This window comes from Oratosquilla oratoria, chromosome 26, assembly GCF_046742065.1.
Source record: "Oratosquilla oratoria isolate Oo_2021 chromosome 26, ASM4674206v1, whole genome shotgun sequence".
In the NCBI taxonomy this organism is placed as follows: domain Eukaryota; kingdom Metazoa; phylum Arthropoda; class Malacostraca; order Stomatopoda; family Squillidae; genus Oratosquilla; species Oratosquilla oratoria.
In genome coordinates this window covers 3,128,999-3,144,142 of record NC_134802.1, presented here as the reverse complement: position 1 = coordinate 3,144,142, position 15,144 = coordinate 3,128,999, and the positions used below count along the sequence as shown (strand labels likewise).

The 15,144-nt window shown below is 40.2% G+C and overlaps 2 protein-coding genes across 2 annotated transcripts; both read right to left on the bottom strand.

The window, feature by feature from the left end:
* Window positions 1-1,163: 1,163 nt before the first annotated feature.
* LOC143039171 (uncharacterized) lies at window positions 1,164-6,189 on the bottom strand. Its single transcript, XM_076209026.1, has 3 exons — window positions 5,409-6,189; window positions 2,306-2,365; window positions 1,164-1,324 (listed from the first exon to the last, which is right to left on the bottom strand). Exons 1-3 carry the CDS (start codon window positions 6,187-6,189, stop codon window positions 1,164-1,166), a joined length of 1,002 nt encoding a protein of 333 aa, XP_076065141.1.
* Window positions 6,190-6,236: 47 nt separating this feature from the next.
* On the bottom strand, window positions 6,237-7,808 carry LOC143039170 (uncharacterized). The gene has a single exon (XM_076209025.1). It carries the CDS (start codon window positions 7,806-7,808, stop codon window positions 6,237-6,239), a length of 1,572 nt encoding a protein of 523 aa, XP_076065140.1.
* Window positions 7,809-15,144: the final 7,336 nt, after the last annotated feature.

The window sequence follows — 15,144 nt, the reverse complement described above, 5'->3', positions numbered from 1 at the left end:
AAGCTATATAAATCGTTAGTTCGTCCACATTTGGAATATGCTGTTTCCGTATGGTCACCGAATCTCATTAAAGACATTGACAGACTGGAAAAAGTACAACGGCGAGCCACAAAACTGATTCCAAATATCAAAAATAAATCATACGAAAATCGACTAAAACATATGAATCTGTTTTCCCTAAAAAAGCGTAGACTCAGAGGTGACTTGATACAGGTCTTTAAAATTCTAAAGGGAATTGACAACATCAAAAATGACCAAATTTTTACATTGAATGAGAATCAGACAAGAAACAATGGTCTCAAACTGTCCGGAAATAGATTCAATTTGGAAGTAGGTAGAAACAACTTTGCCAACCGTGTAGTTAATGAATGGAATAAACTTCCTGCACAGGTAGTGCAATGTAGTTCAGTTCGAAGCTTTAAGAATCATTTAGATAAATACCTAATTAAGATGCTGTAATGATTATGATTTATCTTATTATATTTGTTTTTGTTTTGTTATCATTTGTCTGTCTGATTTTAATTTATTATTAGTTATATGTAAATTTATTATTATTTACTATTTACCTGTTTGTTTATTATTTAACTATACCTATGCATTTATTTATGTATTAATTTTGTTATTTACATTATCATAGTTTTTATTTATTATTTTATTATTAATATGATTTTTTTTCGCATCCGACCTAGATATGGATCAAAAGGTCTCCTGTCGGCATGCTCCGCCTTTGTAATCCTTTGTAATATATATACAAGCGTGCCCTGGCCTTCGGCCTATTAAACATTTGATACAATAAAGCATCCAAAACCAATGTGCTTTTTAATATTTGACAACAAAACAATGTTTTATTTTATTCATTTGTTTATTCTATTTATTTACTTATTTATTTGTTTGTTTGTTTATTTATTTATTTATTTATTTACTTATTTATTTATTTATTTGTTTTATTTATTTATTTATTTATTTATTTATTTATTCATTTTTTTTTTCTTTTTTTTTACTTATTTATTTATCTATTAGGGCATCTGCACACATAGAGTTTCGGTCACTTCTTGGTTCTTCCTTTCGTTCACTTCTTAGGCTCTTCTTTAGGCTTTTGTTTACTTCTTGGTTCTTCTTCAGCGTTTCGCTCATTTCCTCTTGGTTTTTCTTTAGTGTTTTCTTCATTTTCGATGTGTTTTAAAGTCCTCCATGTTATTCATGAAATCCGTCACCACGTTTTTATATTCGTTTTCAATACGAAGGACGTATTCTGGGAGAATCATCCCTTCGACCTGTGCTTCGGTTAGCTTGTCAGTGTGGAAATAATCCAAGCACGTTTTTTCTTGTGATTTCATATCAGGATAACAATGATAGACTCATAGGCCGCTTCGCGCAGACGGGCCCAGGTGTAACCAAATGTCACCGGTCCAGATTGGACCGTAAAAAGGAAAGAAAACTCAATAATATATATACATACCATTCTCTCTCTTTCTGCCTCTCTCTCTATACCTCTATCTCCTCTCCCTCAATCTCTCTCGCTCTCTCTCTCTCTGTAAGAGGCTGATAGATAAAGGTAGACAAGTAAGGAGGATAGAGGGGTAGTTGGCGAGAATTTAATTATATGTGTAGAATGTCTATGAAATATAAATCGCGAAGGAGTTGCATAATCTCGCTCCCCTTCTAATGTTTATAATAAACCGATAGGAATAAATTCTAATGCTGATGTGACAAAATGTAAACTAAGCCATTCATGCCTCGATATCGAGATTCCTTGTGTAAGCAGTATTGATTAAGACATTGTAACACTGATTGGAGAAGGGCGGAGGAGAAATGAAATATTGGTACACGGGAGAAAAGTTACGTCCTTGGGAGAGGCACTTATTTGTAACAATAACAATCATTGGATGAATAAAATAGTGACGTCAGAACAGAGGTGGCTTAGTGAATGGATTGAGGATCCCAGGGGGGAGTCCCTTGGTGTATACGAGTATTGACAAGTCAAGAATAATATTTTCGGGAAGAAGATAAGAAATATCTTATTTAGTTTAATTCACCCCATCGAGAAACATTACTTACTTTCTATAGAAAGATATTGTGAAAGACATACTTGAGAAAGGTGATGGAAGGAAAGTTGAAAGTGAAAAAAGAAATACAATACCATAGAAGGGAACGGTAAGTAGAATTTAACCAGTAATTATGGAGAGATGGGGGTGAAACTCACTCTAACTCTCTCTTACTTTCTTGCGCTATCTCCCTGTCTTTCTTCCCTTCTCTTTTCTTCCTTCACCTACTCATTCACTAACTCGCTCATTAATTTTCTCACTGACTTCGCCGCTGTGCTCTCCTAATGTCAAGGTGATAGGTGTGTATTCTCGCCTATGATCTTTGGAAATATTGGGTTAATATGTATACCCAAATATATACTCTAGTTTTCCTTCGTTAGGCTTGGTAATGGATGGGGTGTGAGAGAACGAATTATAGGCATAAAGGCATATATATATATGCATGTTAACTGTGCTGGACACCTATGATGGGGACAGGTATACAACCTGCCCTTGTCAAAATCGCCACATCCGCTGTACGGGGTGCCGGGGTGTTGCAATTGGGGTACAAACATGTTGTGCCAGGCCCAGATTTTGTTGAATTTATTCAGGTACGAAGATTATGTACAACTAGGCACTCCTCGTGCCGGGTCTTGACCTCGGCACTCCTCTTGCCAGGTACGTGACCTGGGCAGTTCTATCTCTGTTGGCACAGCCGTCCGGTAATAAAGGGTCAAGGGTAGGTTCTGTAGATTGGCGTATGTGAGATGTATTACTTATTAAATAGGGTTATGGGTGCTAGTTCCGTTATATAGGGGTTAGGTGTATGGTTGGTTGGCGTAGCTAGACATGATGTAAATATGTTAAGTTACGGTAATGTAATTGGGGTAGGTGTGAGAAAGGGTTCAATGGGTCTGTCCAGTGACATTGGGCATCTCGTGTGGTGACACTGTGGGAGCATCCTGTTATGATCTTACGTAGCATTTAGTCAGGTGTTTGACATTTGGAAATCGTTGATGTCTGCAATATTAGAGGTCTTGCCAAAGATGAGCACCATGTGTGTGGATCACGTGCACGGTTGGTGATTGTTAGTGACGATTACAACCTACGGCAGCCCTCCTTTTGGACGGCTGGAAATTTTTCTCTCTTTCCCAGAACGACCAACTACCCTTTCTATCGAAGGAGCTCGGAAAGCTTATATTAGATACAGTGGTGAAAACTAGACAGTGGCGAGATTAGTAGTGAGGGTTACACCTACTTCTGATCAGGCCAAATCGATGGGGCCCACCTTGCGGGAATAGTTGTAGGTATATTTAGCACGCTGTTATAAAGGTTCCTCCGCTTTATGGGCGTGTGACGCTGGTGAGACTGTAGCCCAATAACACTATTCTCTTGAAAAAGGTTGTAGTGAAACTAGTCAAGAATAAAACTCGGATTAAGACTCCAGTCTTTCCTCTTCCACCCACTTCAACCTGTCAAAATATCTCAACTATATATATATATATGTAAAGACAGACAAATATGGAGGTGAGGTGGCAAAATGAAACGTTAAGGCTAGAGTATGGAGCTTTATTCAGGACCACATGTTTCGAGCCCAAGAGGTCAAAACGTCTGGATCTGAATAAAGCTCCATACTCTAGCCTTAACGTTTCATTTTGCCACCTCACCTCCATATTTGTCTGTCTTTACATATATATATATATATATATATATATATACATACATATACACATATATACATATACGTCACCGACTAAGATGGGCTGGTCATCTTGCCCGGATGCATGACAATCGCTTGCCAAAACAAGTACTGTTCTCAGAGCTTGACTCTGGGAACAGACCTCGCGGCGCACCAAAACGCCGGTTTAAAGACCAGCTCAAACATACACTGAAGGCGGTTGACATCGATCCTACCAACTGGGAAACAGAGGCCGCTAATAGAGAGAGCTGGAGAAGAACCATCCACGAAAAAACAGAGATCTTTGAGAACAACAGAAGACAGCAAATAGAGGTAAAAAGAAATATAAGGAAGGCAAGAGCAGAGAATCCCCAGAACCTCCCGACCATTCCCTGTGGTGGCTGCGGCCGCCTCTTCCGAGCCCAGATAGGGCTCATCTCACATAGAAGGAAATGTCAGTGAGCTGCGTATAGTCGGACACGAGTGCTGCCAACGACGACGACGACATATACATATACATATATATATATATATATATATATATATATATATATATTCATTGTATATATGGGCAGGAGATTTTCTCTCAAGCATGTTTGGTTAAATTGAATGGCAAGATTATTATTGCAGAGTTTTTTTATCTGCCTTTTCTTTTTCTCTGGGAACCTTTTTCCCTTCCACGGGAAGTTGTCTTATAATGTCACCATATGACATTGTTTTGTAAGTCACTTTGGTAAAGCCATGCCCAAAGTAACTTACAAAACAATGTCATATGGTGACATTATAAGACAACTTCCCGTGGAAGGGAAAAAGGTTCTCAGAGAAAAAGAAAAGGCAGATAAAAAACTCTGCAATAATAATCTTGCCATTCAATTTAACCAAATATATATATATATATATATACATATATATATATATATATACATATATATATATTTTTGTATTTGTCGACTGACTGTTGGTTCTCCTTAGGGTACGCAGGGATTGAAACGAAGTGCCGAGTTGACGTTGATTGCAGGTCATTCTAAAAAGAATGCTTTTATTGTAACAAATTTGTACAAACTACAAATATACATAAATACCAACCAATAACAGCAAATATACGTAAATACCAGCCAATACGTGATGTGGGAGTCGCAACTCCCACATCACATATTTGACATAGTACATAATATCACAAAGATTCGTATAGAAATAACATCACATACTAAATTAACATTGACTTACAGACTCGTGCGTCTCCCTTGGTCCCTGCATCCGTTGACTTATTTGGCATGACTATGGTGAAGTGATGACTTGGCGACAGTATACGTAACTTGTCCCTCCCTCTAACTGCGTATAACCCACTATTGGGCGACTCTTTGACCAATGCCAGTTAGAGAGTAGACGACCTTATCATTGCCGCCCACACTCACCTTCTACCCTTTCCCCCACCCCCACACACTCGTCCAAGTCGATACCGGGGACGGGGGGAAGTGGTACAACTGATCGTACCGTGACCTTTTGACGGACGTACAATGCACAAATTATTTTTCCCACTTAGAATTTTTCACAAGAAAGGCAGTAATACAATTTTACGCCTATGTACGTAACACTGCCCCACCTTGAATCTTACGATTAAGAAAAAAAAAAATGACAGACAACAAAAAACATTTTAATAGAACCTTCAAGGAATACTAGTTTTGTAATGGGTCGGGTGACCTCACTGAATTGAGTTTTCAAACGGGCACTACGGATCAATCCGTCCTTGCTCACCCGCACTTCCTGGAATCTCCCCAGCGGCCAAGAACCACGGGGCGAGTTTTCATTCATAATAAGCACTAAATCCCCGACTGAAAGATTCGGGCTTTCCGAATTCCATTTCTGCCTTCTTTGCAATTCCACCAGGTATTCACTAACCCACCTTTTCCAAAATTGTTTAGCTAGATGTTGCACGTGACGCCAATGTTTGCGGTAAGGATCGGCATCGTGAAAAGCTCTCCAAGATAGTGGGGAGTTTCCTTGGAGGAGTAACAGGTGATTGGGAGTCAGCGGACTCTCATCACTTGCATCATCACTGCTTTTGGTGAGGGGCCGACTGTTGACTATACTTTCCGCTTCGCAGAAGAGGGTTTGCAAAACATCATCAATCATCCTGGGGCTTTTGATGACCAAAGCGAACAGTATTTTGCGTACAGACCTTATCATGCGTTCCAAAACGCCTCCGTGGTGTGACGCGGAAGGTGGGTTGAACGACCACTCAACGTCACGTCGACGTGTTTCCCTTACGATTAATGATCGGTCAAGATTTCGTACACTGCGTGCTAATTCAGCCCTTGCTCCTACTAGGTTAGTACCATTGTCTGACCACACCTTATTAGGGTAACCTCGTCTCGCTGTGAAGCGTACGAAACCATTGATGAATGCGTCAGTTTGTAAACTATCAAGCTTCTCAATGTGAATAGCTCTCGTAGTGAAACACATGTACAGACACCCGTAACGTTTCATTTCTGATCTCCCGACTTTAACATGGAAGGGTCCAAACAGGTCTACTCCTACGTACCTAAAGGCAAGCCCCCTGGTTTACACCTCTCAGGAGGGAGGTCAGACATTCTTTGGTTCATGGGGGCCCCGTACAATTTCTTACAAACTATGCAATCCATTTTGGCGCGTTTCACCAGTTTTCTGCCCCGCATGATCCAGAATTTCTTACGCACCTGACTGAGTGTCCATTCTACTCCTATATGAGAGGAATCATAGCAATCCCGTATAATTAACGTAGACAACCTGTGGTTATGAGGGAGGATCAAAGGATCTATGGCTCGCCCATTCAAGGCTGCATGCTTGAGTCTACCACCAACTACTAACAGACCATCTATAAGAACAGGAGACAGTTTATATATTGAACTGGACTTTAACACAGTTTTCCCTGTTTTAATGTTCTTGATTTCATGAAAATAAGCATGCCCTTGAACATGTTTGACAATTAGATTTTCTGCGTGCTTTAGTTCATGGATCTCAAGTGGTGAACTCGGCGGAATCTTCGTCCTCTTAAGGAATTGAATTAGCCTTAACCACCAACCAACAGCTTTCTTTAGTTTGTAAAAGCTTGAATAGTGTTCAATCAGCGTATCGATCGGATGTCGGGTGATGCCCGACTGACACGCCTGTACGATACTCTTAGGATGTACGTCACGCCTCACCTCCGGGTCTTCATCCTGAAGGCGTCCTACAAGATTATCTTGTGCTGGCCATGCACACTTGTAAGTCGACAAGAAGTGAGGACCATTAAACCAAGAAACTGGCAAATTGTCTACGAAGCATCCCCGAGATAATACGTCTGCTGGATTGTCTTCACCACTAACATTATGCCATTGATTGGCCTCTGAAACCTGTCTAATGAGTGTAACACGATTTGCTACGAAGGTCTTGAACCTTCTTGTCTCGTTCTGTATATATACCAGAACTATAGTACTGTCAGACCAGAAGTTAGATTTGAGCAAGGTGTTATCCAACTCTCTTTTAACAACAGCATCTAACTTGGCTGCTTCAACGGCAGCCGAAATTTCCAATATTGGTATAGTAATTCCTTTGATGGGAGCTACTCTGGCTTTACTGGCTAGCAGAGCTACACGTACCTTCCCATCTTGATTGATTGTCCTGATATACGTGCAAGCACCAAAGGTAACCTCACTTGCATCACAATAGTGATGTAATTCTGAAGTACAACCATTTAATTCTAATGGCAAAACACACCTAGGGAAGCGAAGTCTCGAGATTTCATATAGTGAAGCTATCCATTTCAACCACTTCTGACACAAAGATATAGGAATACTTTCGTCCCAAGATATCTTAAGCCTAGTCGCCTCCTGGAACAAGATCTTGGCTGGAACAATGATTGGCAAAATTAAACCTAAAGGATCGTAAGTCGAAGCAAGTTGGCTCAACATAACCCGTCTAGTCACATTCTGTGTTTGAACACCCTTGCTAACGAAAAAGAAACAGTCGTTCTCGACGTCCCATTTAATCCCAAGCACTTTGCTATGCATATTTGATGTCAATTCCTTTGCTTCCTTAGCCCTGTCTTGCTCATTGATGCTCTCTAGCAATTTGACGTTATTAATCATGAATTTGGTTAATTTAAAACTTCCGTGTCTGAGGACACTTCTTGTTTCTTCAATTACTTTGTCTCTTTGGGTGACGCTACGGACTTCAACATATCGTCAACGTAAAATGACCGGAATAACGTGTCTTTTATTTCCTCACAATGTTGCATGTCTTCTACAGTCTTCCGCAAAGCGTAGGTACTACTACTAGCGCACCATATTCCGCCAAAGGGATGTGAGGTCATTCTTAACTCTCTTACTTCATCACTAACATACCATAGAAACCTTAAAGCGTCTCTATCGCTGATGGGAATTTTGACCTGGTGATACAAGGCCTCAATGTCGGCCGTGATGGCGTAATGATGTTGGCGAAACCTGAGTAACACGTGAATCAACTTATTATTCAGATCTGGACCCTGTAGGCACTGACTGTTCAGACTGACTCCGTTCTTTTGAGCAGCACAGTTGAATACGACTCTCACCTTACCTGGTTTGGTTTCGCTCGTAATAGCATGATGCGAGAGGCATCACACTTTACCATCATCTCTCTTTGAATCAACCTTGGGAACATACTCTGCATACCCCTTCTTCAACAAATCTGAAATATTCTCAGAGTATACATTCAATATTCCGGATTTCACCAACCTTTGGTTCAAACTCCTTAATCGTCTCTCGGCGACGTCACGATTATTTGGCAAGTTTAGCTCACCTCACCAAGGTATCGGCAGTACATAATGCCCATCTTCGTATCGTGTTTCTTTATCCCAAAGGTTGATAACCTTCTGGTCGTTCTGAGATGGCGCCCTATCTTCACATTCATCACAAGCGTTCAACATCCGCTTCGATCGAGCTCGCAAAGCACGAGCCGGCAATTGATGAATACCACCTCCGAGAACTCTTGAGGATATGCACGCAGGAGTCCGCTTTCAGATGCCCCCGTGGAAAGCTGTATCAGCAGAAAGATGGAGTCTCTATGGGGTTGCCTTTAGGCGTCCTCTTCGCCAACTTCTTTATTGGATCTGTAGAGAAGGAGGTGTTCGGCAGGGTCCAGCAGCCGATGGCACATGGTAGATACATCGACGACATCTTCGTGAGAACCCGGACCAGTGAGGAACGCGAGGAACTACGCCAGCTTCTTCAAGAGATCTCTGGACTTCGGTTCACGACAGAGGAAGCCGAATATGGTACCCTGCCTTTCCTGGACGTCCTCCTCACGCAAGAAGGTGACCGTATGAAGACCGAGGTATATATCAAGCCTACCAATCCCGGACTATGCCTGAGCGGTGAAAATGAATGCCCGCAGCGGTACAAGGACTCTACCATTGCTTCCTTCTACAGAAGAGCCCTTACCCATTGCTCTTCCTGGACGTCTACGCAGAAGGAGTTCGACCGAGCAACACAAATGTTGGTCAACAATGGACATTCCAATCAGGATTGCCAACGTGTCCTGCGTACTGTTCTAAACAAATGGTACGTGGGACAACAAGCCGTGGTTGAAGAAGGAACCACTCACAGCCTCTTCTATAGAGCTTTCATGTCTTCCGCTTACCGCGAAGAAGAGAAGAGTGTGAGAAATATAATTGATAGGAATGTTCAAGTTACTAACCCTGTGGACCGTGTAAAGCTGGTAGTGTACTACAGGAACAGCCGCACAAAGGACCTCATCATGAAGAACGATAGTTCACCACGCCCTGGAGATATGGAAAGTACCTGCCTTGTGTACAAATGTTCTTGCCCAAATAGGGACTGTACGCCCTACGATGCTTACATAGGGTTGACTACTACCAGACTCTCCAGGCGCCTGAGCTATTATCTGACTCAAGGAGGTCCCAAACGTCACTTCCTGGAGAAACATGGCCAGCATCTCACAGGTGATGTCCTTCGGCAGAACACTGTCATAATTCAGAGAGAGTCCGACAAGAACCGCCTTGCCTACCTTGAAGCTTTATATATTGCGGATAGTAGGCCGTCTCTGAATTCCTACCAAGACGCCCCTACTATACTGCCTAGTATTAAGCCTTTCAGGAGAAGCAAGCCCCGAGGCAGGACAGAAAACATCACACTATACCCCCGGGGTAGCGAGGCTCGAGAGAACGGACAAGCCAGCCAATGAGCGTACGTAGGAAACTGTCCCGCCCTCTCAACCATGAGGGGACCAAAAAAAGGTCATCCTTCCAGCCAATCACACGCTGCATTTCTGTATCTTTGTAACATACAAACCCATGCTTTTGTTCCATCTTTGTATTTTGATAATGACTCAGGTAGAGTCGAAACGTCAATAGTGACCGGAATAGGAAATCTACTCTTTCCTTTACCCCTTGCTATAAAGGATACCTTCAGGAAGTTGGAAACTCTGAAGAAGATATATATATATATATATATATATATATATTCATATATATACCTATATATGTTTATATATATATATATATATACATATATGTATATATATACATATATCAAATCAAATCAGCTATCTTCAATCTATTGCCGAACACAGGCCACCTTCATAGCATTCCATGATTCACACGACCGCGCCAACCTTTCCCACGTCACTCCTGCTAACTCCTCTATCCTGTCTCTCCACCTTCTGTCTGGTCTCCCTCTTCCACGCTTCCCATCTCGCGGTGTCCATTCAGTAACATACTTGCTCCATCGTTTATCTGTCGTTCGCACTAACATATCTACCCATTTCCATTTCCTCTCTTTTACCGCCTCCACAATATCTTTCACTCTAGTCTGCTCTCTCACCCAACTTTCTCTCTTTTGGTTTCTCAGCTTTATTTCCATCACTGATCTCTCCATTGTCCTCTGTGCAGTCCTTAGTTGTTGTTGTTGTTGTTGTTTTCCCATCGCTTTTATCAGTTTCCAAGTCTCACACCCGTAGATTATTGCTGGCAGAATGCATTGATTGTAAACTTTACGTTTCAAAAATAAAGGTAGAGAGCCTTTCAGGATTTTATTATACTTACCAAACACTTTCCAACCAATTGTAATACGTCTTTTTATTTCATTATCGTGATCTTTCGTCACTTTCACCATCTGACCTGAATAATTATACTCTTCAACTTCCTCAAGACTCTCACCATCAATTATAATCTCTTTACTTTGAACTTCCGTGTTAAACATTACTTTAGTTTTACTCTTGTTAATTTTTAAACCTACTTTGAGACTTTCCTTGTTCAGATCATGCAGCATATCTTGCAAGTTTTCTGCTTTTTCTGAAATAAGAAAAATGTCATCTGCAAATCTTAGGTGGTTCAAATATTCGCCAATGATCTTCAAAACTTTCTCTTCCCAAGTCATCCTTCCGAAAATCTCTTCCAAACAAGCTGTAAATATCTAAAGACTCTGGTAGATAAAGGTAGATAAGTAAGGTAGATAGAGAGGTAGGTGGCGAGAATTTTATTCTATGTGTAGAATATTTTCCGAACATAAGCTGTAAATAATTTGGGTGAAATTCCGTACTCCTTTCTCGATCTTGATCTTTTCTATATCTTCATGTTGTCGAATTATAGCGGTATCTTTCGCATAAATCTTTTCTAAAACCCTTACGATCTGTTCGTTTGTACCTGCTTGCGTAACAAATTTAGTACTACTATTTGTTCTACCGAGTCAAAGGCCTTCTTGCAATCTACAAAAGCTAAACAGAGAGGTATATTGTATTCTGTCGGTTTCTCGATTAGTTGGTTTATCGCCTGCAAAGAGTCTAGAGTCGAATATCCGCTTCTAAATTATGCCTGTTCTCTCGGTTGGTTTCCATCCAAAAATTGATTTAGTCTATTTGTAAGGATCTTGGAGAATACTTTATATACATTTGATAGCAAGTTAATCGCTCGATAGTTACTAAGGTTATTCTGGTCTCCTTTTTTATGGAACAAAATCACCATAGCATTGTACCAAGATTCAGGAACGCTTTCTTAACATAAGCGCTGGGTGTACAACTAAGCTAACCTAATATGAACTTCTTTCCCTGCATCTTCCAACAGATCTATCGATATACCATCTCCCCCAGGTGCTTTTCCTAGTTTCATATTTTTAGAGCAAATTTTACTTCTTCCTTTGTAATCTCTGGTACATTACTAACGTCTATAGATGAATTTACCGTCTCAACTACGGCCTTTAACGAGTAAAGCTCTAGATAGTATTCTTCGACTCTTTTTACCATTCTGTCTCTGCAGTTAATGATTTCTCAATTTCTATCTTTTAAATATATAACTTGCTGTCTTCCTAAAGCATGTCTGCGCTCGGTCCCTTTAATATTTTTACCTTTCCGAATAATTTCCTCTATTTCATCCATGTTTCTCTTTCTTTTCTCTAATATTTGCCTTATGTTGATAAGCTTGTTTAGTTCTACTCTTTCTATTTCGTCTTTCCTGCTTTTCATCTACATAGTCCTTCTTCTTTTAATTAGGCCATTTGTAGCTTTAGAGTATTTGTTTTTTTTAACACTTTCTCTGCCAATTCCCTAATGATATTCAATACAAACACACACACACACACACACACACACACACACACACACACACACACACACACACACACACACACACACACACACACACACACACACACACACACACACACACACACACACACACACACACACACACACACACACACACACACACACACACACACACACACACACACACACTGTTACCGCCTGTTGCAGTAATTCTCTAGAGTTGTTCTTATAATAAAATAGTTCTTAAGGGCCCCCCATGCCTATTCTTCTCTCAAAGCTTGAGGGGTGAATTAAATGAGGGTGATTTTTATCTCTTCATTCTGCTACTTGGTCTTGTGATCTACACCCAGAGAGTTCCGTTGGGATCCCTCTACAATACGTCAAGCCACCTTCGTTCTGACGTCACCATTTCGTTCATCCAATATCCTCTTACTTCTCAAACAAGTGCCACTCCTTAAGGGCGTGACTTTACCTCCTTGCGTCAATAATTTTTCTCCTCCTCTACCTTTTTCTCCAATCAGAGAGGCTGTTATACTGTTTGTAAACTAAACCATCCCGCTTAGATGTCGAGATTTCTTGTGTAAGCAGTATTGCTTAAGACGTTGTAACAGTCTTTCTGATTGGAGAAGGGTTGAGGAGAAAAGTGAAATATCGGTACACGGGAGAAAAGTTACGCCCTTGGGGGAGGCACTTATTTGTAACATTAAAGATCATTGGATGAATAAGGCAATGACGTCGGAACAGAGGTGGCTTAGTGAGTGGATTGAGGATCCCAGGGAGTCCCTTGATGTAAATTGACATGTCAACTGTAATATTCGGAAGAAACGAATAGAAAATTTAACTACGCTTAATTCACCCCATCAAGAAACATTACTTACTTTCTAATGCAAGTTATGGTAAAAGACATACTTCAGTGATGGAAAGAAATTGGAAGTGAGAGGAGAAATACAAAACAATATAAGGAAACAGTAAACAGAATTAAACCAGCAATTACGGAGGGACACGGGGACTGAAAGTGATGGGGGTGAAAGTGGTGGGACGCATGGGGATAAGAAGGTGACGTCAGCTAAAGGGACGTAACGAATTAAGTAAACGCTCCGAAGAAATTACAAGACTGATGAAAGCATCAACTACTACAGTACCGCAACCATAACCACGCAGTGCACAACCACAACCACGCAGAGCACAACAACAGCCAGGATCGCAACCACAACCACGCATATGCTACCTCCAGGGAACAACTAGACGAAGAACGTAGGGGGTCTACAACCACTACCCGCAACTGCTACGAGTGAACGAGGGATGACGAAGCAGTGAAAAAGGACTGAAAAAGAGGACGAGGTTGACGCATGTGGAGGCAGTTGATTCAAATCGACTTTAAAAACACTGAAGGTATGAATGTGGGTAGTACTCATCGGCAGGAGGTTCATACTTCGAATGTCAATATTCTCAAATTCAGGGGTGATGAAAACACCTTAGGATTTAATAGGTTTTTCGGTTTGATTGACACATTAATGATTAGCAAAAAATTACAGGTGGAAAAAAGGAAAATAGAAATTTTAAAAGAGAATGTAGATCCTGAGAAGGCTGGAGCTAGGCTTATAATAGATTTCCAGCAAATGAAAGATATCAACCAATATGAAGCTTATAACAAAGCCTTCATTATACATTTTATGTCAAATTGTAATAAGGATCCTATCAGGTCTTTGGTTAGAATGATGAAAAACTAAAAACGAGTGAATCAGGCACAGACTACTTAGCAAGATTAGACAGATATTCTAAGGACATGAATCCTATATTAAAAGATTCAGATTGGATAGAAAGATCTAGTGACAAAATGAAAGTTTCTCAGGTAATTAAATTAATGATCTTTGTCTTGTTTGCAAACAGTTCAGATGAATTAACGGCAGAAAACTGTATAAAGATCTCAAGGCAACTATAAATTTAGGGGAGGTAGAATATCTTCTTCAAAAATAGTAAATCTAAAGCAATTAGTCCATATGTGATGACAGTGGGATAACAGAAATAAACTTGGAACTATCATTGATTATAGAAATAGGGGATCTGAACATAGAGTTAGAAGCTCTTCAAGGGATGCTAGTATTGTATATTACAATTGTAGTACTTGAATGAAAGCTTAGTTGCTTTGCTCGTGAAGCACAATAAAGCAATTGCTTTGTCGGGAACGCCTTAGGCAAAACAACTGTTTCAAAACATCAGATCATATTAAAACCAGGGACTCAACCTATCTATATACCTACCTACAGAATACCACATTCTAAACTAGCCATTTTAGATAAACTGATCACTGAAATGTTATCGCAGGACATTATTGAACATAGTAAAAGTGAGTGGAACTTCCCTCTGATTCTGGTGCCAAAATTAGATGGTACCATGCGTCCAGGTATTGATTATAGGGAATTGAATAAGCATACCATACGTGACCGATAACTATTACCGGTGATAGGGGACATTCTTAGAAGTTTGGGAACTGAGAATAGGTATTTTAGCACTATCGATATCAAATCTGCTTTTTGGCAAATAGAGTTGCATGAAGACTCACGAGAATTCACAGCATTTTCTACTCCAAAGGGACACTATGAGTTCAAACTATTGCCATTTGGATTATGTAATAGTCCATTAACTTAAATGAGATTAATGAATACAGTTCTAGATGGTTTCTCAGGAAATACTGCCAGTGTATTTCTAGATGATATTCTGATAGTTTCTCAAACAGTTGCTGAGCACTTTAAGAAATTAGATTTTATATTCTCAAGACTAGTTGAAGCTGGATTGAAAGTGAAACTTGAAAAATATAAGTTTTTGCAGGACAGTGTTATTTATTTGGGACATAAGATAGGCAGGTATGCACTTAGTACAGTAAATTCA